General features: G+C 43.2%; 1 protein-coding gene across 1 annotated transcript; it reads left to right on the forward strand.

The window, feature by feature from the left end:
- The first annotated feature begins 407 nt into the window (after nucleotides 1-407).
- Nucleotides 408-11,987, forward strand: APOH (apolipoprotein H). The gene is made up of 8 exons (XM_059997307.1): nucleotides 408-539; nucleotides 936-1,112; nucleotides 2,528-2,624; nucleotides 4,043-4,119; nucleotides 5,111-5,299; nucleotides 7,624-7,803; nucleotides 9,960-10,157; nucleotides 11,833-11,987. The coding sequence occupies exons 1-8, from the start codon at nucleotides 476-478 to the stop codon at nucleotides 11,886-11,888; spliced, it is 1,038 nt and encodes a 345-aa protein (XP_059853290.1). The 5' UTR covers nucleotides 408-475; the 3' UTR covers nucleotides 11,889-11,987.
- The last annotated feature ends 2,109 nt before the right edge of the window (nucleotides 11,988-14,096 follow it).

Consider the following 14,096-nt stretch of genomic DNA (forward strand, 5'->3'; position numbering starts at 1 on the left):
TCATATATCTGGAACCTGGAACGTCATTTTAGAGGTGAAGAGACCTGAAAATAAGCGATGGTCCTCAGTTTGCATGCCAAGGCTGGGGGTGGAGCGGGTAATTCAGCCTTTGCGTTTTCTATCCACCGCTACACAAACCAAGGATGGAGAGCAAGACGTCTGGACCAGAGGCCGGGCAACCTGGAACTACCAGGATTGCATCAGAGGCGAGACCGAGCTGTTGTGTGTCATTAACATAAATGTCGTGAAGACAGAAACCATCTACCAAAGATTTCACAACAGACCCGCCAAAGTGAAAAGTAAATGATTAAAGAATGTAGGTCTTGGAGCTCCTGTCAAACCATGATCCTTTATCTTCTATTTACAGAGATAAAAGTACACCCCAAAATGGTTAATATTTAAGCACTTTAATATTTACAGCTGTCTTTTTAGTAGAGGAAAGCCACTTCGGTAGTGCCAGCGTGAACCCTCCACGATGATTCCTCCGTTGCTCCTCTTGTTTTCAAGTTTTCTCTGCCACGTTGCTATTGCAGGACGAAGTAAGTACTCTTTGCTTTTGAAAAAAATAATTCATATATCCGTCCCCCTTGTATAATACGCCAGGGATCCATAATGATTGGTTAAATTCCCTTTAGGGTGGATGCTTGAGAGAGCGGATTGGTGCTTGTTCTTTGATACAGCCCTGTCTAAAGTTCCCGCATGAGACATTTACCTTGTTTAAGCCTCAGTGTACAGACCTGTGAAATGGAGATGACAATAGCGCTCTTCAAAAGTTGGTGAGATTAGGCGAGGTATTGCATAAGTCAAGCATTTGGTACAGAACTCAGCGTGCAGATTACTGGTAGCACGAAATACTTTTCATCTGTGTGTGCTATAGCTGAACTTAAACCTGCAAATACAGATTTCTCGGGCCACTGCTCTGTGCTCTGTTTCAGTCTGTCCCAAGCCAGATGACTTACCATTTGCCAGATTTGTTCCGTTAAAAACATCCTATGCCCCCGGGGAGGAGATCGTGTTCTCCTGCCAGCCAGGCTACGTGTCCCGGGGAGGGATCCGGAGGTTCACCTGCCCGCTCACAGGATTTTGGCCCATCAACACTCTGAGATGCACACGTAAGTCAGCCTCCATCTCATGCATTCTCCCCGTCATTCACATCCTGGACATGTTGGGGAGATGACCTACCTTGTCATGCTCGCGGTACAGAAAGCCAGCAGAACTGTGGAGTGGAGGGCTGTGAAGAAACAGCAGGGTCTGTGGGGAGTTCCACAGGAGAAGAGGCTAAGGACAGTAAGTGCTATTTGCAGCACAGCCTGGAACTAGGGGAGATTTTAAGAAGAGACTTGGTACGATAAAAGGGGAGGAAAACACTGCCGATGTGAAAAGAGAAGTGGAGATTATATTACAAATTATATTTATAATAAAATATAAATATATTAAATTAATAATGTACAGGAATATTATATATAATAATATATCATATGCAATATAACAGTTATATATGTATATATACATTCACAGATATCTGACTTTATGGTAGATGGTTGCTTTTTTATTTTTTGGCCACGTGGCTCAGCCTGTGGGATCTTAGTTCCCGGACCTGGGATTGAACCCTCGCCCTCAGCAGTGAAAGCGCAGAGTCCTAACCACTGGACCGCCAGGGAATTCCCGATGGTTGCTCTTACTTATTCCTCAGAGCGTGGTTCCGTGATGCTGCCGTTATTTTTTCACAGTCGGCTCTTGAACAAAATCCACCTGAGAGGATTTCTGGCAATTTTATGTAGAAGTCAAGCAGCAAAAATAACTGTACGGACCTATCCGAGCTCTGGTTACTTTGGTTGTATGGGTGATACCATTTGTGAAAACGATACGTGTCCATGCGGTGATTTTAATGTGCTTTTTGATTAAAAAAGACAAAACGTAATTGTTAACGAAAAACCACTGTAACATCATTAGGGAAAATTTTTCCGGAAATCAGCCTTAACTTTGGAACACTAACAACTTTCTTTTTCAAGTTATTTTCCACGTGTATACTTTCCTCATTGCAGTGAGTTGACACCATTTTGTGTTTTTCTATTTTCACTAGCATATCAGAAGCACGGACTATATCTCTGTAGTCTTCATAATCCACATTTTATTGGCCGTATCACATTTCAGGTGGATTTACCCTTTAATTACCATTAATTAAAATAATACCATGATAGTGAACATTTAGACTGTTCGGTTTTTGTCATTAGAAGTAACAATACAGGGAATTCCCTGGCGGTCCAGTGCTTAACACTCCGCACTTCCACTGCAGGGGGCGAGGGTTCAATCCCCGATCGGTCGGGGAACTAAGATCTCGCATGCTGCATGGCAAACAATACAAGGGGTGCCTTGGTGCATATATCATTTGACTTATTTTGAGTTCTCTTCTTAGAATAGTTACCAGTAGAGTTACTGGATCAAATAATAGAAATGAGTTGATACATTTTAATCTCAATAGTAAATTCTATAAATGGAAATTGACCTTTATATCTTTAAATCACAGCCAGAGTATGTCCTTTTGCTGGAATCTTAGAAAACGGAACTGTACGCTATACAACTTTTGAATATCCCAACACGATCAATTTTTCTTGCAATACCGGGTAAGGACTTCTGGCTCACAGATGCAGCCCATTCCTGCGCCCTCAAGCTAATCATCAAGGCTGGTCCTTTTCTAGTCTTTAGGCTGGACTTGCCCAGTACAGATCACTGAATACAAGTCCACAGTGGTGTTGAGGGCGGGGTAAGGGGTGGAGAATACAGCAGCTCGTGAAATACGAAGTCAACGTTCTAAGTTTTCTGCTCCTGATTAGTTACTTATTTGAGGAGTACATTGAAATTATTGAAACTGGGTGATAATTCTTTATGACCTCTGGGCCAAATCTTGGCATGAGAGTTAAAATACTTTAGTAATCGGACTTGGGCTTTAGTTATGAGGCTAATTTCATCGACTGTGACCTCGTGGAAGAGAATTTTATGGAGAAGCCTGAGTGTGATGATGTAAAACATAACCTTCATCCTCACAGCATCCCCAGAAGAAAGCACTTACGGTTGGTCATATGACTTCCCTGCCTCACGAGCAAATACACCATCAGTGACACTGGCGATGGCTCATCGGCTGTAGAGCAGGGCAAAGTTTCACTGAGGAGGCTTGTTTGTGATTAGAGATTAAGAAATACTGTGTGTGAAAGAGGCAGTCCTTTCATCTGAAACACCAATTGACTGGTAGGCTTCATGATGAATGACCTTGAACAAACTGGCTTCAGGGACAATGGTACATTTGCAATGGAAATAGACTGCATTGTTTTTAAACATTTGGGTCAACAGGCTCTCAGAAAAGGAATATTAGGGATTATTCGGTTTGATTCACTTTTGTGATCCTGAAAAAGAGGTGGTTCTTTGCTTGGAAGCAGTTAACCTGACCAGCTGGTTGGAGACAAGGGGTTTGGGCACTGGGTAGGGCTGGCTTCCATACCCACTAGCGATGGGACCTTCCCATTCTTCAGCAGTTCCCTGCAGCCTTAGGCTGGGAGACTTGATGAGCCTCAGAGGAATGTTAAGCCTCTCAGGAAACAGTATTATAAGACGGAAAAGAAGCCAATAGTACTTTTTTGGGAGGGGGTCTTCGTTGCTGCGTGTGGCAAGCGGGGGCTACTCTTCGTTGCGGTGTGCGTGCTTCTCATTGTGGTGGCTTCTCTCGTTGTGGAGCACGGGCTCTAGGCGTGTGGGCTTCAGTAGTTGTGGCATGTGGGCTCAGTAGTTGTGGCTCGTGGGCTCTAGCGCACAGGCTCAGTTGTTGTGGTGCATGGGCTTAGTTGCTCCACGGCTTGTGGGATCTTCCCAGACCAGGGCTCAAACCCGTGTTCCCTGCATTGGCAGGCAGATTCTTAACCACTGCGCCACCAGAGACGTCCCGAGAAGCCAAGAGTATTAATCTGCAGCAATGCTTAACAGAAAAGACATTTGAGATGCCATGGATGGATTATTTTATAATTTAGTGGATTACATTTTCCCTTTGCAGGTTTTATCTGAAAGGAGCTAATTCTGTTCAATGCACTAAGGAGGGAGAATGGAGTCAGAAACTTCCTGTCTGTGCTCGTGAGTTTGTGGGTCCCAGTTACAGGGAGGTGACTAGCTGATTTGCCTGGGACTTCCCTGGTTTTACCACTATAAGATCTACACCCTGGAAACCCCTCAGTCCCAGCTCCATGAAATGGTTGGTTGCCTTTCTGGGGACTGTCCATCCTGACATCTTACTCTGGAAGATGAAACAACCGCTTTGGAATGATAAACTCTGACCCTGACGCTGACTCTAACACTGAAACTCCAGATTAGTTAGGTAAGGACGGCAACCCACTGAGTCTCTGTGTGATGCTGCTTGTGTAAGCTCCGTACAGACAGCGTACAGAAGCAGGAGGTATTCCACAGGAACAAACAGACCTAAACTAGGACCACGATGTCGCTCAGGTGTCACAGATGACTTGTCGTCATCAGCAGCTATTGCAGGAGGTTCCCTCAGCAAAGTCCTTCGCCAATTCTGACTCTCAGGAACGTCTTACAAGGTAGCATTTGGATCTAAGACGTATGGTATCATAAGCAACGTGGTCTTGTAGCAGGCAAATCAGTGGTGGCAAGACCTAAATTTCCTTCATCTTTTAGATTTTTGTTTTTTGTTTTTTTTTTAACCGGTACGCGGGCCTCTCACTGTCGTGGCCTCTCCCGTTGCGGAGCACAGGCTCCGGACGCGCAGGCTCAGCGGCCATGGCTCACGGGCCCAGCCGCTCCGCGGCATGTGGGATCTTCCCGGACAGGGGCACGAACCCGCATCCCCTGCATCGGCAGGTGGTCTCTCAACCACTGCGCCACCAGGGAAGCCCCATCTTTTAGTTTTTTGACTGGTTCAGACATCTGATTTCCAGATCATATTTTCTTCTTTGGCTTCTCCAGCTGACTGTGTTTCCCCTGGTATTTGATCAAAGTTTGCATTTTCCCAAGTTAATCTCTGGATTTTTGTTGTTGTTGTTCTGTAAAGAGTACTTTTAAAAGACTCAACTATTTTCATTAAAATGATAGTTCCTTCTTTTTTCAGCTATAACCTGCCCTCCACCACCAATACCGAAGTTTGCAAAACTTAGTGTTTATCAGCCATTGTCTGGGAACAACTCCCTGTATGGAGGCAAGGCCGTCTTTGAATGCTTGCCACAGCACGCAATGTTTGGAAATGACACCGTTACCTGCACAGAACATGGAAACTGGACAGAATTACCAGAATGTAAGGGTGAGTGCAATGATGAGACAGAATCATCACGGGAGTGTAGAATCTCTTTTTTGAAGAGGATTGAAAATTTCTCTGTCATGGAGGGTTTCTAATGACCTTGTGTAACGAATGTTTACCGGCATCTGCCAGGTACCCAGGATGCCAGATGAGCGAGACCTGACTCAGCTCAGGAAGATGAGCTGTGATGCAGGGGTCTGTCTGCGGTTTCCCAGAGGAAGGGCTCGCGGGAGCAGTGGAGAATGGGGGAACGGCATAGGCATACCACACAAGGGCGCGGGCCTGGGGGTGTGAAGGAGCAGGGTGTGTGCATGGACAGCTGAGTATTACTGTGAGGCTGGATTAAACTGGGGAGTCCTAAGAAACAGGCGAAAAACTGGGTTGCAGTCAGATCGATATAAGCTTTTGTAGTCTTTACCTAAACTTAAGAATCACAAGAATACTTGATTTAAAAATATATATGAAAATTCTTTCTCCTTTAATTTGACTCCTCATTACTATCTTTGAATTTGTCCACTGCATAACAAGTAGAATTTATCACGCACACCAGGAATTATACTAAGGACTGTTACCTTCTCCCGCAGTGGGTGTTACAGATATCTACTGAATGATTCAAACGTAAGTGCTTTTTAGCATAGGGAAACTACTACTACTACTAATACCTAGCACCTTTTGGGGGACTAAACTCTGGGCCAGGCACTGGTCTCCTCCTATATATGTGTCATCTCATTTAATTCTCCCAAGTCCTAAGCAGTGGGTTCTTTTTCTTTTCAGCCATTTACATAGATAGATCAGCCGTCAGCATGTTGTGACATTCTCTCTCTTTCCTTCTATAGACATACTATTTTCCCCCTGAATCATGTGAAAATAAGTTGTACACATCATGACACTTACCCGTGAACACTTCAGCAGCATGAATGTCCGAAGAACAACATTGTCATATGTTATCACTGTACTCAAGACATTTAACATATTTGGAATTATTAACAATAATAATTTAAACAATTACATTATATACAATTAACAATATTTATTTCATATGCAAACTGCCCCAGCTGATCCAGAAGTATCCTCTATACACGTGTTTTGTTCTCTGTGAAATCTAATCATGAATCACAGATTCTGTCTAGTCGTCATAGCTCTTTGGTTTCCTTTAGTTAAGAGTTTTCCCCTGCCTTTTTGGTTGTCTTTCACTGACATTTTTGAAGAGTACATGCTAGTTGTCTTGGAGAAGTTTCCACAATGTGAATTTGGTCGATTATTTACTCATGATTGGATTTGAGTTAAATACTTTTTTTTTAAGAATACACTCCATCACATCAGAAGGCACATGGTGTCAGTCCATCGCTGTCATGCTTGATTTGATCCCTTGGTCAGGTGGGGTATGCCCCTCTTCTCTTGGTAAAGGCATCTCTTTCTCATTGAATTAGTAAGCAACCTGTGGGTGATAGTTTGAGACGGTGAGAATATTCATTCTCTAGCAGTCATTTTAGCATCCACTGATAATCCTTGAACTCAGTCAACTGAGACATTGGTGGTTACAAAATGGTGGCTTTCTAAGTTTATCTTTCTTTCTATATTTATTAGCTGGAATTTTTCTACAGGGAAGAGTTTTTCTTCCATGAACTATTTCTTTTTAGCGTTATTATAGACTCATAGATTCTTTTGCACTCAATTTGTGGAAGAGCCAAAACTGATCCAAGCAGCCCAGCACTGGATTTGGTCCCCTTGAACCATCTCATTAGACTTCCTCCCTCCAGCCTGGCTTTCTTTACTGGGGTAAATAGGGATACGGGCTTGGGGCTGTACTGCTGAGGATCTAAAGAAAGCCGGGAAGCCTTCAGTTTTCTCCTTCATATTTCATGCTGGTTTCTTGTATAGTCTGAAGACAGTCATAAGAGTTAGATTTAACATTTAAAATCCAAATAATGCTGTTCTAGTGTGCATAGAGGGAATCGCTGTGTTTTAATTTCATGGTCCGTTGGTTAAAAGAGACAGACTTTTTCCGTCTTTCAAACCCACCATCTTAGACTGTGTGCAGATGAAGTTTGCAATAAGTACTACCTTGTGATTATGTGAAAGCCCAAAGCACTTGGTAACTCATTAATTTTCTTTCAAAGTGTTGTTGTTTCTATTTTAATATCCAGAGTCTCACAAGGATAAGATAAAGGGGACAGAATTAAGCACCAAGGTCCCCAGAAATTGTGTTCTAGGCACAGGAACACCCAGTGATTCAGTGGTATAAGAGAGACAAGCGCGTGGCTATTCCGTAACCACTGGACCCCACGCTATTTATACTAATACGTCTTACTGCTTAAACTTTTTAGAAGTAAAATGCCCGTTCCCATCAAGACCAGACAATGGATTTGTGAACTATCCTGCAAAGCAAGTACTTTATTACAAGGATAAAGCCACTTATGGTTGCCATGATACATACGCCTTGGATGGACCAGAAGAAGTAGAATGTGGCAAATTCGGAAAATGGTCTGCACAGCCAAGTTGTAAAGGTAAGAAATAGGGGTAAGGTCTTGACCTGCCTCCCAATTCATGGAGTAGATCGCCTTTACTTGCCATCTTCTTGTTCCAGTCATCTTCCACTTTGTTTCTCAGACTTGATTCACAGCTACTGGGATTTATATGGGCATGGGGAAACTTCACGCTTAGCAATCCTGTTTGAGATGAAACTGCATGAAGTAGACATATTTTGTAAGCCTTGATAATATGGCGGAAGATCGTGTGGGCTTCCTATAATTGCTTTTAAGCCTTGGCCCATGAGCATCCTTTTTTGCTTTGTTCTAGTCAAGACCCTTCTCACTGTGGCAAAACCCAGCCACGCATTCCGGCTAGTTCCAGGAAATGGTGACAAATTATAAACAGGCAACAGGCAATTGTATGGACATTGACTATGAGGAAATGAAACACAACGGGTCCTCTTGAGGACTGCGACTGGAAGTCAGGAACTATTGCTACTCTTTCCACGTCTCATTGGCCTCATGGTCTCTCTCATATCTGTTTCTCTGCTTACTCACCTTGAACCTGGCTTGATGCTACACCAGGACCTCTCAACTAAAGGATGCATCACTCACTGGCGTCTTTTCCCTGAGATGCTGGTTGCTTCTGAGTTAGGTGTCTATCCTTGATCTGGTCCGTGTCATGCTTATGCAAAGAACACCGACTTTGCGCTGCATTTCTGCTCAAGTTGCTGTGGGCTGGACAGTTTTGTTTTTTTAAAATAATGTGTTTATTTTACTTTTGGCTGTGTTGGGTCTTTGTTGCTGAGCGCGGACTTTCTCTAGTTGCGTGAGTGAGGGTTACTCTTCGTTATGGTGCATGGGCTTCTCACTGCTGTGGCTTCTCTTGTTGCGGAGCACGGGCTCTAGGCATGTGGGCTTCAGTCGTTGTGGCATGTGGCTTCAGTAGTTGTGGCACACGGGCTTCGTTGCTCCGCAGCATGTGGGATCTTCCCGGACCAGGGTTCGAACCCATGTCCCCTGCATTGGCAGGCGGATTCTTAACCACTGCACCACCAGGGAAGTCTGGGTTGGACAGTTTAAATAGAAAAGGCAATTAGGCACAACAGGCAAAATGACATATGACTAGGTTGGGGTCCCCTAGAAGCAGAGCCTGAGACAGGGATTCAAATACAGTTGGTTTATTAAGTGAGTCTCAGGGAAAAGAATGTGAGGCAGGTAGGATGGAGCTGGACACTGGTTCTCAAACCTCACTGTGCATCAGAATCTCCTAGAGGGTTTGTTTAAACAGAGTCTCTGATTTGCTGGAGCTGCAGTAGGACCTGAGAACTAGCATTTCTACTGGGTTCCCAGGTGATACTGACGCTGCCAAGCCAGGGACCATGTTTTGAACGAGGATGTGGGCTCAGCTGGAGTCTAACTTCAGTTTAATCCCCCGGGAGCTCTGGACCATGGGAGTCCATCCTATCGAGAGGCAAGGGGACCTGATTATTTTGATCCCCTTCTCAGCCCGTCATAGGCTGCGGGCTGCTCCCTTCCCTGACCCTGGGGTTGTGGACTGATGTGCATACTCTCCTTGGAGAGGTGGCTCTCTTATGGCTGAAGGGCATTTTTCAGAGAAAGGAGCATTTATGAGCTGTTATGAGCCAACACTCACAGTGGCTGGTGGGTGGTGCAGCAACTCAATAAATGGGAGCTGAGTGGGGCGGGGACGCTTACCTGAAACGGCAGGTATCTGATAGAAGTTCTTTTGCACAGAAGCCTAGTATCTGATGCTTCTGCTCTGAACTTTTTTTTTTTTTTTTTTTTGTGATACGCGGGCCTCTCAGCGGCCAGGGCTCATGGGCCCAGCCGCTCCGCGGCATGTGGGATCTTCCCAGACTGGGGCACGAACCCGCGTCCCCTGCATCGGCAGGCGGCCTCTCAACCACTGCGCCACCAGGGAAGCCCTGCTCTGACCTTCTTATGTGGCTACTCCAGGGGAAGAAAAGGCGATCTTGGAAGCCATGATTAAAGGTTCTATTGATAAGGAGCAACAGTTAGCAATGATACTGATGTTACTTGCTGTCTTAGAACCTTCTCGTCTTGAGCACTTTGTTTCAGGTCTGAACATCTACTGGTTCAAATGCTACATTTTCTTTAAGAAAGAGTAAATGAAGTCCTGTCTTGACTACAAATATTGTCTCTTTCAGCGTCTTGTAAATTATCTGTTAAAAAAGCTACCGTGATATATGAAGGAGAGAGAGTAAATATCCAAGACAAATTTAAGAATGGGATGCTGCATGGCCAAAAAATTTCTTTCTTCTGCAAAAATAAGGAGAAGAAGTGTAGCTATACAGAGGATGCCCAGTGCATAGACGGCGTCATTCAAATCCCCAAATGCTTCAAGGGTGAGTTCAACACTGGAATGTTTAGCTAGCACTTACGCTTGTCCTTCGCCATAATCAGTACTTTGATTACCTGATGACTAAAAGAAGCCATGTCAATGTGGCCACTGGATTTTTTAAAAGAGAGTGGGGCAGGAGGAAATACCAAGATGAAGCAGTAAGCTGTATTTAGTTTCCCCACATTTTCCTTTCCTTTTCTTTTCCTTAAAACTCAGGGTTGTGGTTTTATTTGATGAGTGTTGAATTATGCCATCATGTGTAATTCCAGGTCATGCTTGAATACTAATAATAATATTGAATGGAATACTGAATAATAATACTGATCACCTCTTGGTCCCAAATGATAAAGAACTCACCCCAAACTACAAAGTAACTCATGTCAATGGTCATTGGTTTATAGGTCTTCTAACATTTCTTTCCTTCCTTCGGCAATTCCAGGAGTTTGAAAAGTACCCATTAGCGCAAAGTGTTCGTTAGAGCCAAACATTTTAAGGAAGATGATATTGTGTTTGTGGGTGATAAAGAAGTGTATAATGGCCAGCATTAAAGCCATTAGTTTCAGGGGGTTTTTTTAAATTTATTTTTTAAAATAAATTCTGGATACAAAACTTCTTTTTTTAATTACAAGCTATGAAAATATCTTCCCCAAGAATGTGATTTTCTTTTAACATTGCCTACAGTAACTTTTTTTTATTGGAGTAGAATTGTTTTACAAAGTTGGGTTAGTTTCTGCTGTAGAACAAAGTGAATCAGCTATACATATACATACATCCCCTCCCTCTTAAGCCTCCCTGCCACCCTCCCCCCACATCCCACCCCTCTAGGTCATCACAGAGCATTAGTTTCAGGTTTAAGGTCTACATATCTTTGTTTCTACAAAGGAGGAGCCAGCCAGAAGCTATTATTGCCTCCAGGTTTAGAAATGCTTCAAGAATGTTGACAGCCCTGTATCAGCTGGCAGAGGAGAGAGTTGGGAGCAGATTAGAGGAGAGAGGGGTCTGAGAAGTGGCCAGCTAGAGAGAGAGAAGGAAATGATAACTAGCAAATAATACCCACCTCATAGGTTTGATGATTAGAAATATTATGCGTGACATGGAGTAAGTACACAATGATAATAATGGTGGTTATTATCACTATAATTACAAATAGTTAGAAATGCGCTGGATAAATTGTTATTGTTCAAAACACAGCAGAGCCCTAGTGAGACATTATATACTAAAGCTGACAAAGCACAGTAATCCTAGCACAGATCAGCAGAAAAAATATTAGCGGAAGATAATTTAAAAAACCAAACAGAGCTTTGTTAATGCACTTCTTCGTGCTGTTCTCTTTTACAGTCTTCAGACAGATGCAGCACTGTTGGTGCATTGGCGATTACATAAAGGGCTGATACAGTTTTTTTCTTTTAATCTTGACTGTCAGAATTATACCTAATCTTTTATTTTCTCTCTTGGAAACGAGTGCCTTATCATTTCCCTGATTTTTCTCGCATCACTTAAAGCTCACACTGAATGCTTTCATTCACGTAATTCGATTTATTCTGCACGTTTATAAAATGTATTTGACTAGGCTTGGCTACTTAACAGATTTAAGAGATGACTGTTTCTCATCAAAAAAAAAAAAAAAAAAGAGATGACTGTTTCTCTTAAAATGTTTTTTTTTTTTTCTCCCCAAACAGAGCACAGTTCTTTCGCTTTCTGGAAAACAGAAGCATCTGATGTAAAACCGTGCTAAGTTGGTTTCCTGATTCAAAATTAAGTGTCATCCTTGTATGTGTTTGTCCAAGGAACCTAATGGAAATGGAAAAATAAAGTGACTGAATTTATCGCGTCAGCCATTGCAGTGTTACTCCAGGGTGGCTTACTTTGAATTATCTGGTTAAGAAACCCAAATATTCGGAACATTGTCCTTGCATGGCTGTGAAATGGAAAGTGTAAATAATTACCTAGGTAACCCAGTTACCCTCTCCCTAATTCGACTCCTAAACGCTTTCACCTAAAACAACTGCGAGGCAAGAGTTTTCTTAGAATGGTCCACAGACCCCGGCATCAGTATCGCCTGGTAATTATTACAAAGGAAAAAAATGCTGTGTCCCGGAATTTCCGAGGATGGCCCCCAAATCTACATTTATAACAAAGTCCCCAGATAATTCTTCGCATTCTGAAGTTTGAGGAGCATCACCAAAAAGGAATGCATCGACTTTCAGGCCAATAGAAATGGATCTGAGCCCTTCAAGTTTGGTTTACATAATGCCTAAATAGCTTTCCTTACCCACCAGAATTCCGTGACCGGTCACTGACATTGCTCCTTTGTTTATGTCTAACGTCCTTGGCCTTTTCTCCTCCTATAGTACGTGCTGGCAAAGCCCACCCCAGGCTCTAGCTGCCTTCCCTGTGCCTGCACCAGAGCAGCTGAACGTTGCTGGAAAAAAAGAAAACCTCACAATTATGCTAATAGGTCCCACTTCGATTCACGAACGTGGGCCTCACATACGCTCTCAACCGTGCCTGGCAATCCTACCGCATTTCACTAGTTTGTTCTCTCCCCAACTCCCCAACGTGGCTGTTTCTCTTCTCAGCCCTTCTCAAGCCATCGTCCCTGTCCTCTCTCTCGGCCGATGACCTTGCTCCTTTTTCGCAGAGAAAATAGAAAAGACCCTTTTCAGTCTTCCCATGACCAAGTCTACCATCTCAGCCATGTCTGTACCAGGGTCTCTGCCCTCCGCCTCGTTTCTCTGAGATCCCGTCTAAGGGCAAACCTCGTGTCCGGGATCCCGTCTTCTGTCTCCTACTTAAGGATTTTGTTCTTCTGATGAATGATCTTCCATGTTTATTTTTTTTCCCCTTTCTACTGGAGCATTTCTATCAGCATATAAATATGCAATAATATCACCACTGTTTTAAAAAGAAAACCTTACTGTTACCTCACATCTTTTTCTAGCTACTGCTCCGTCTCTGTATCCCTTTTTATAAAAGTCCCAGAAAGAGTTGTTTACTTTGCCATCTCCACGCTCTGTACTGCCCATCGCGACTGGTAAACTTTGTCTCCGCACAGGTGTTTCCTCCGGGATGCGTCTTCCTCAGGATTCACCTGCCTTCACGGGGTGTGGTCCGACATCTCCTCCAAGATGCTTTTCTCTTCCTCCTCCCTTTACAGAAATCAGTGTGCCCCCCACTTCCCAGGATGTCATTCAAAATCTCCAAGTGCCCGTTACTTAACTTTAAAAAACAGCTTTACTTTTTTTCTCAATCCTTTCCTTCGATGTTCTTCCCTCTTCCTCTCTCTCAACCTCTCTTGCTTCCCCCCTCCCTCCCTGCCCCCTCCTTCCCCTTCTTCTTCTTCTCCGCCTTCTGCTTCCCCCCCCCCTTATCTTTCTCCATGACGTGTATTGAGGGTCAGCTTTGAGAGTGGGCGGTTACTCCCCTTTCTAAACCAAAAGGCCCTATTTAGGCATTTTGCTGAACAAAACCCATCCACCCTGGATTTCCTCTTTTAGCACTAAGTTTTAGAACCACTGTTTTCTTTAACTTGTCACCTATTCACTTAAAACTGGACCTCCCCCCATCTTACCTCACAGCTGTAGGAATGGAAAGAAAGCAGTAAAAATTTCAGAGCCTTTCCCCTGCCCCAGACTGGATCGCTGGGTTTGCTCCAGAAAAGGAGAGAATATGTTGTTCTATTATCCTCCCTTTTGTTGCAGGTATTTTCCTAATTAAATTTATTGTTTCAAAAATGTTAAATATATAGACTTTTAAAACTGTAAATGAAGCTTTTTTTTTTAAACTGAAGTATAGTTGACTTACAGTATTGTATTACTCTCAGGTGTACAATATAGTGATTCAATATTTCTATAGATTATACTCCATTTAAAAAGATATTGTAAAATATTGGCTATATTCACTGTGCTATACAATATGTCCCTGTAGCTTATTTATTTTATAC

This window comes from Delphinus delphis, chromosome 19 (genome assembly GCF_949987515.2).
Source record: "Delphinus delphis chromosome 19, mDelDel1.2, whole genome shotgun sequence".
Classification (NCBI taxonomy): domain Eukaryota; kingdom Metazoa; phylum Chordata; class Mammalia; order Artiodactyla; family Delphinidae; genus Delphinus; species Delphinus delphis.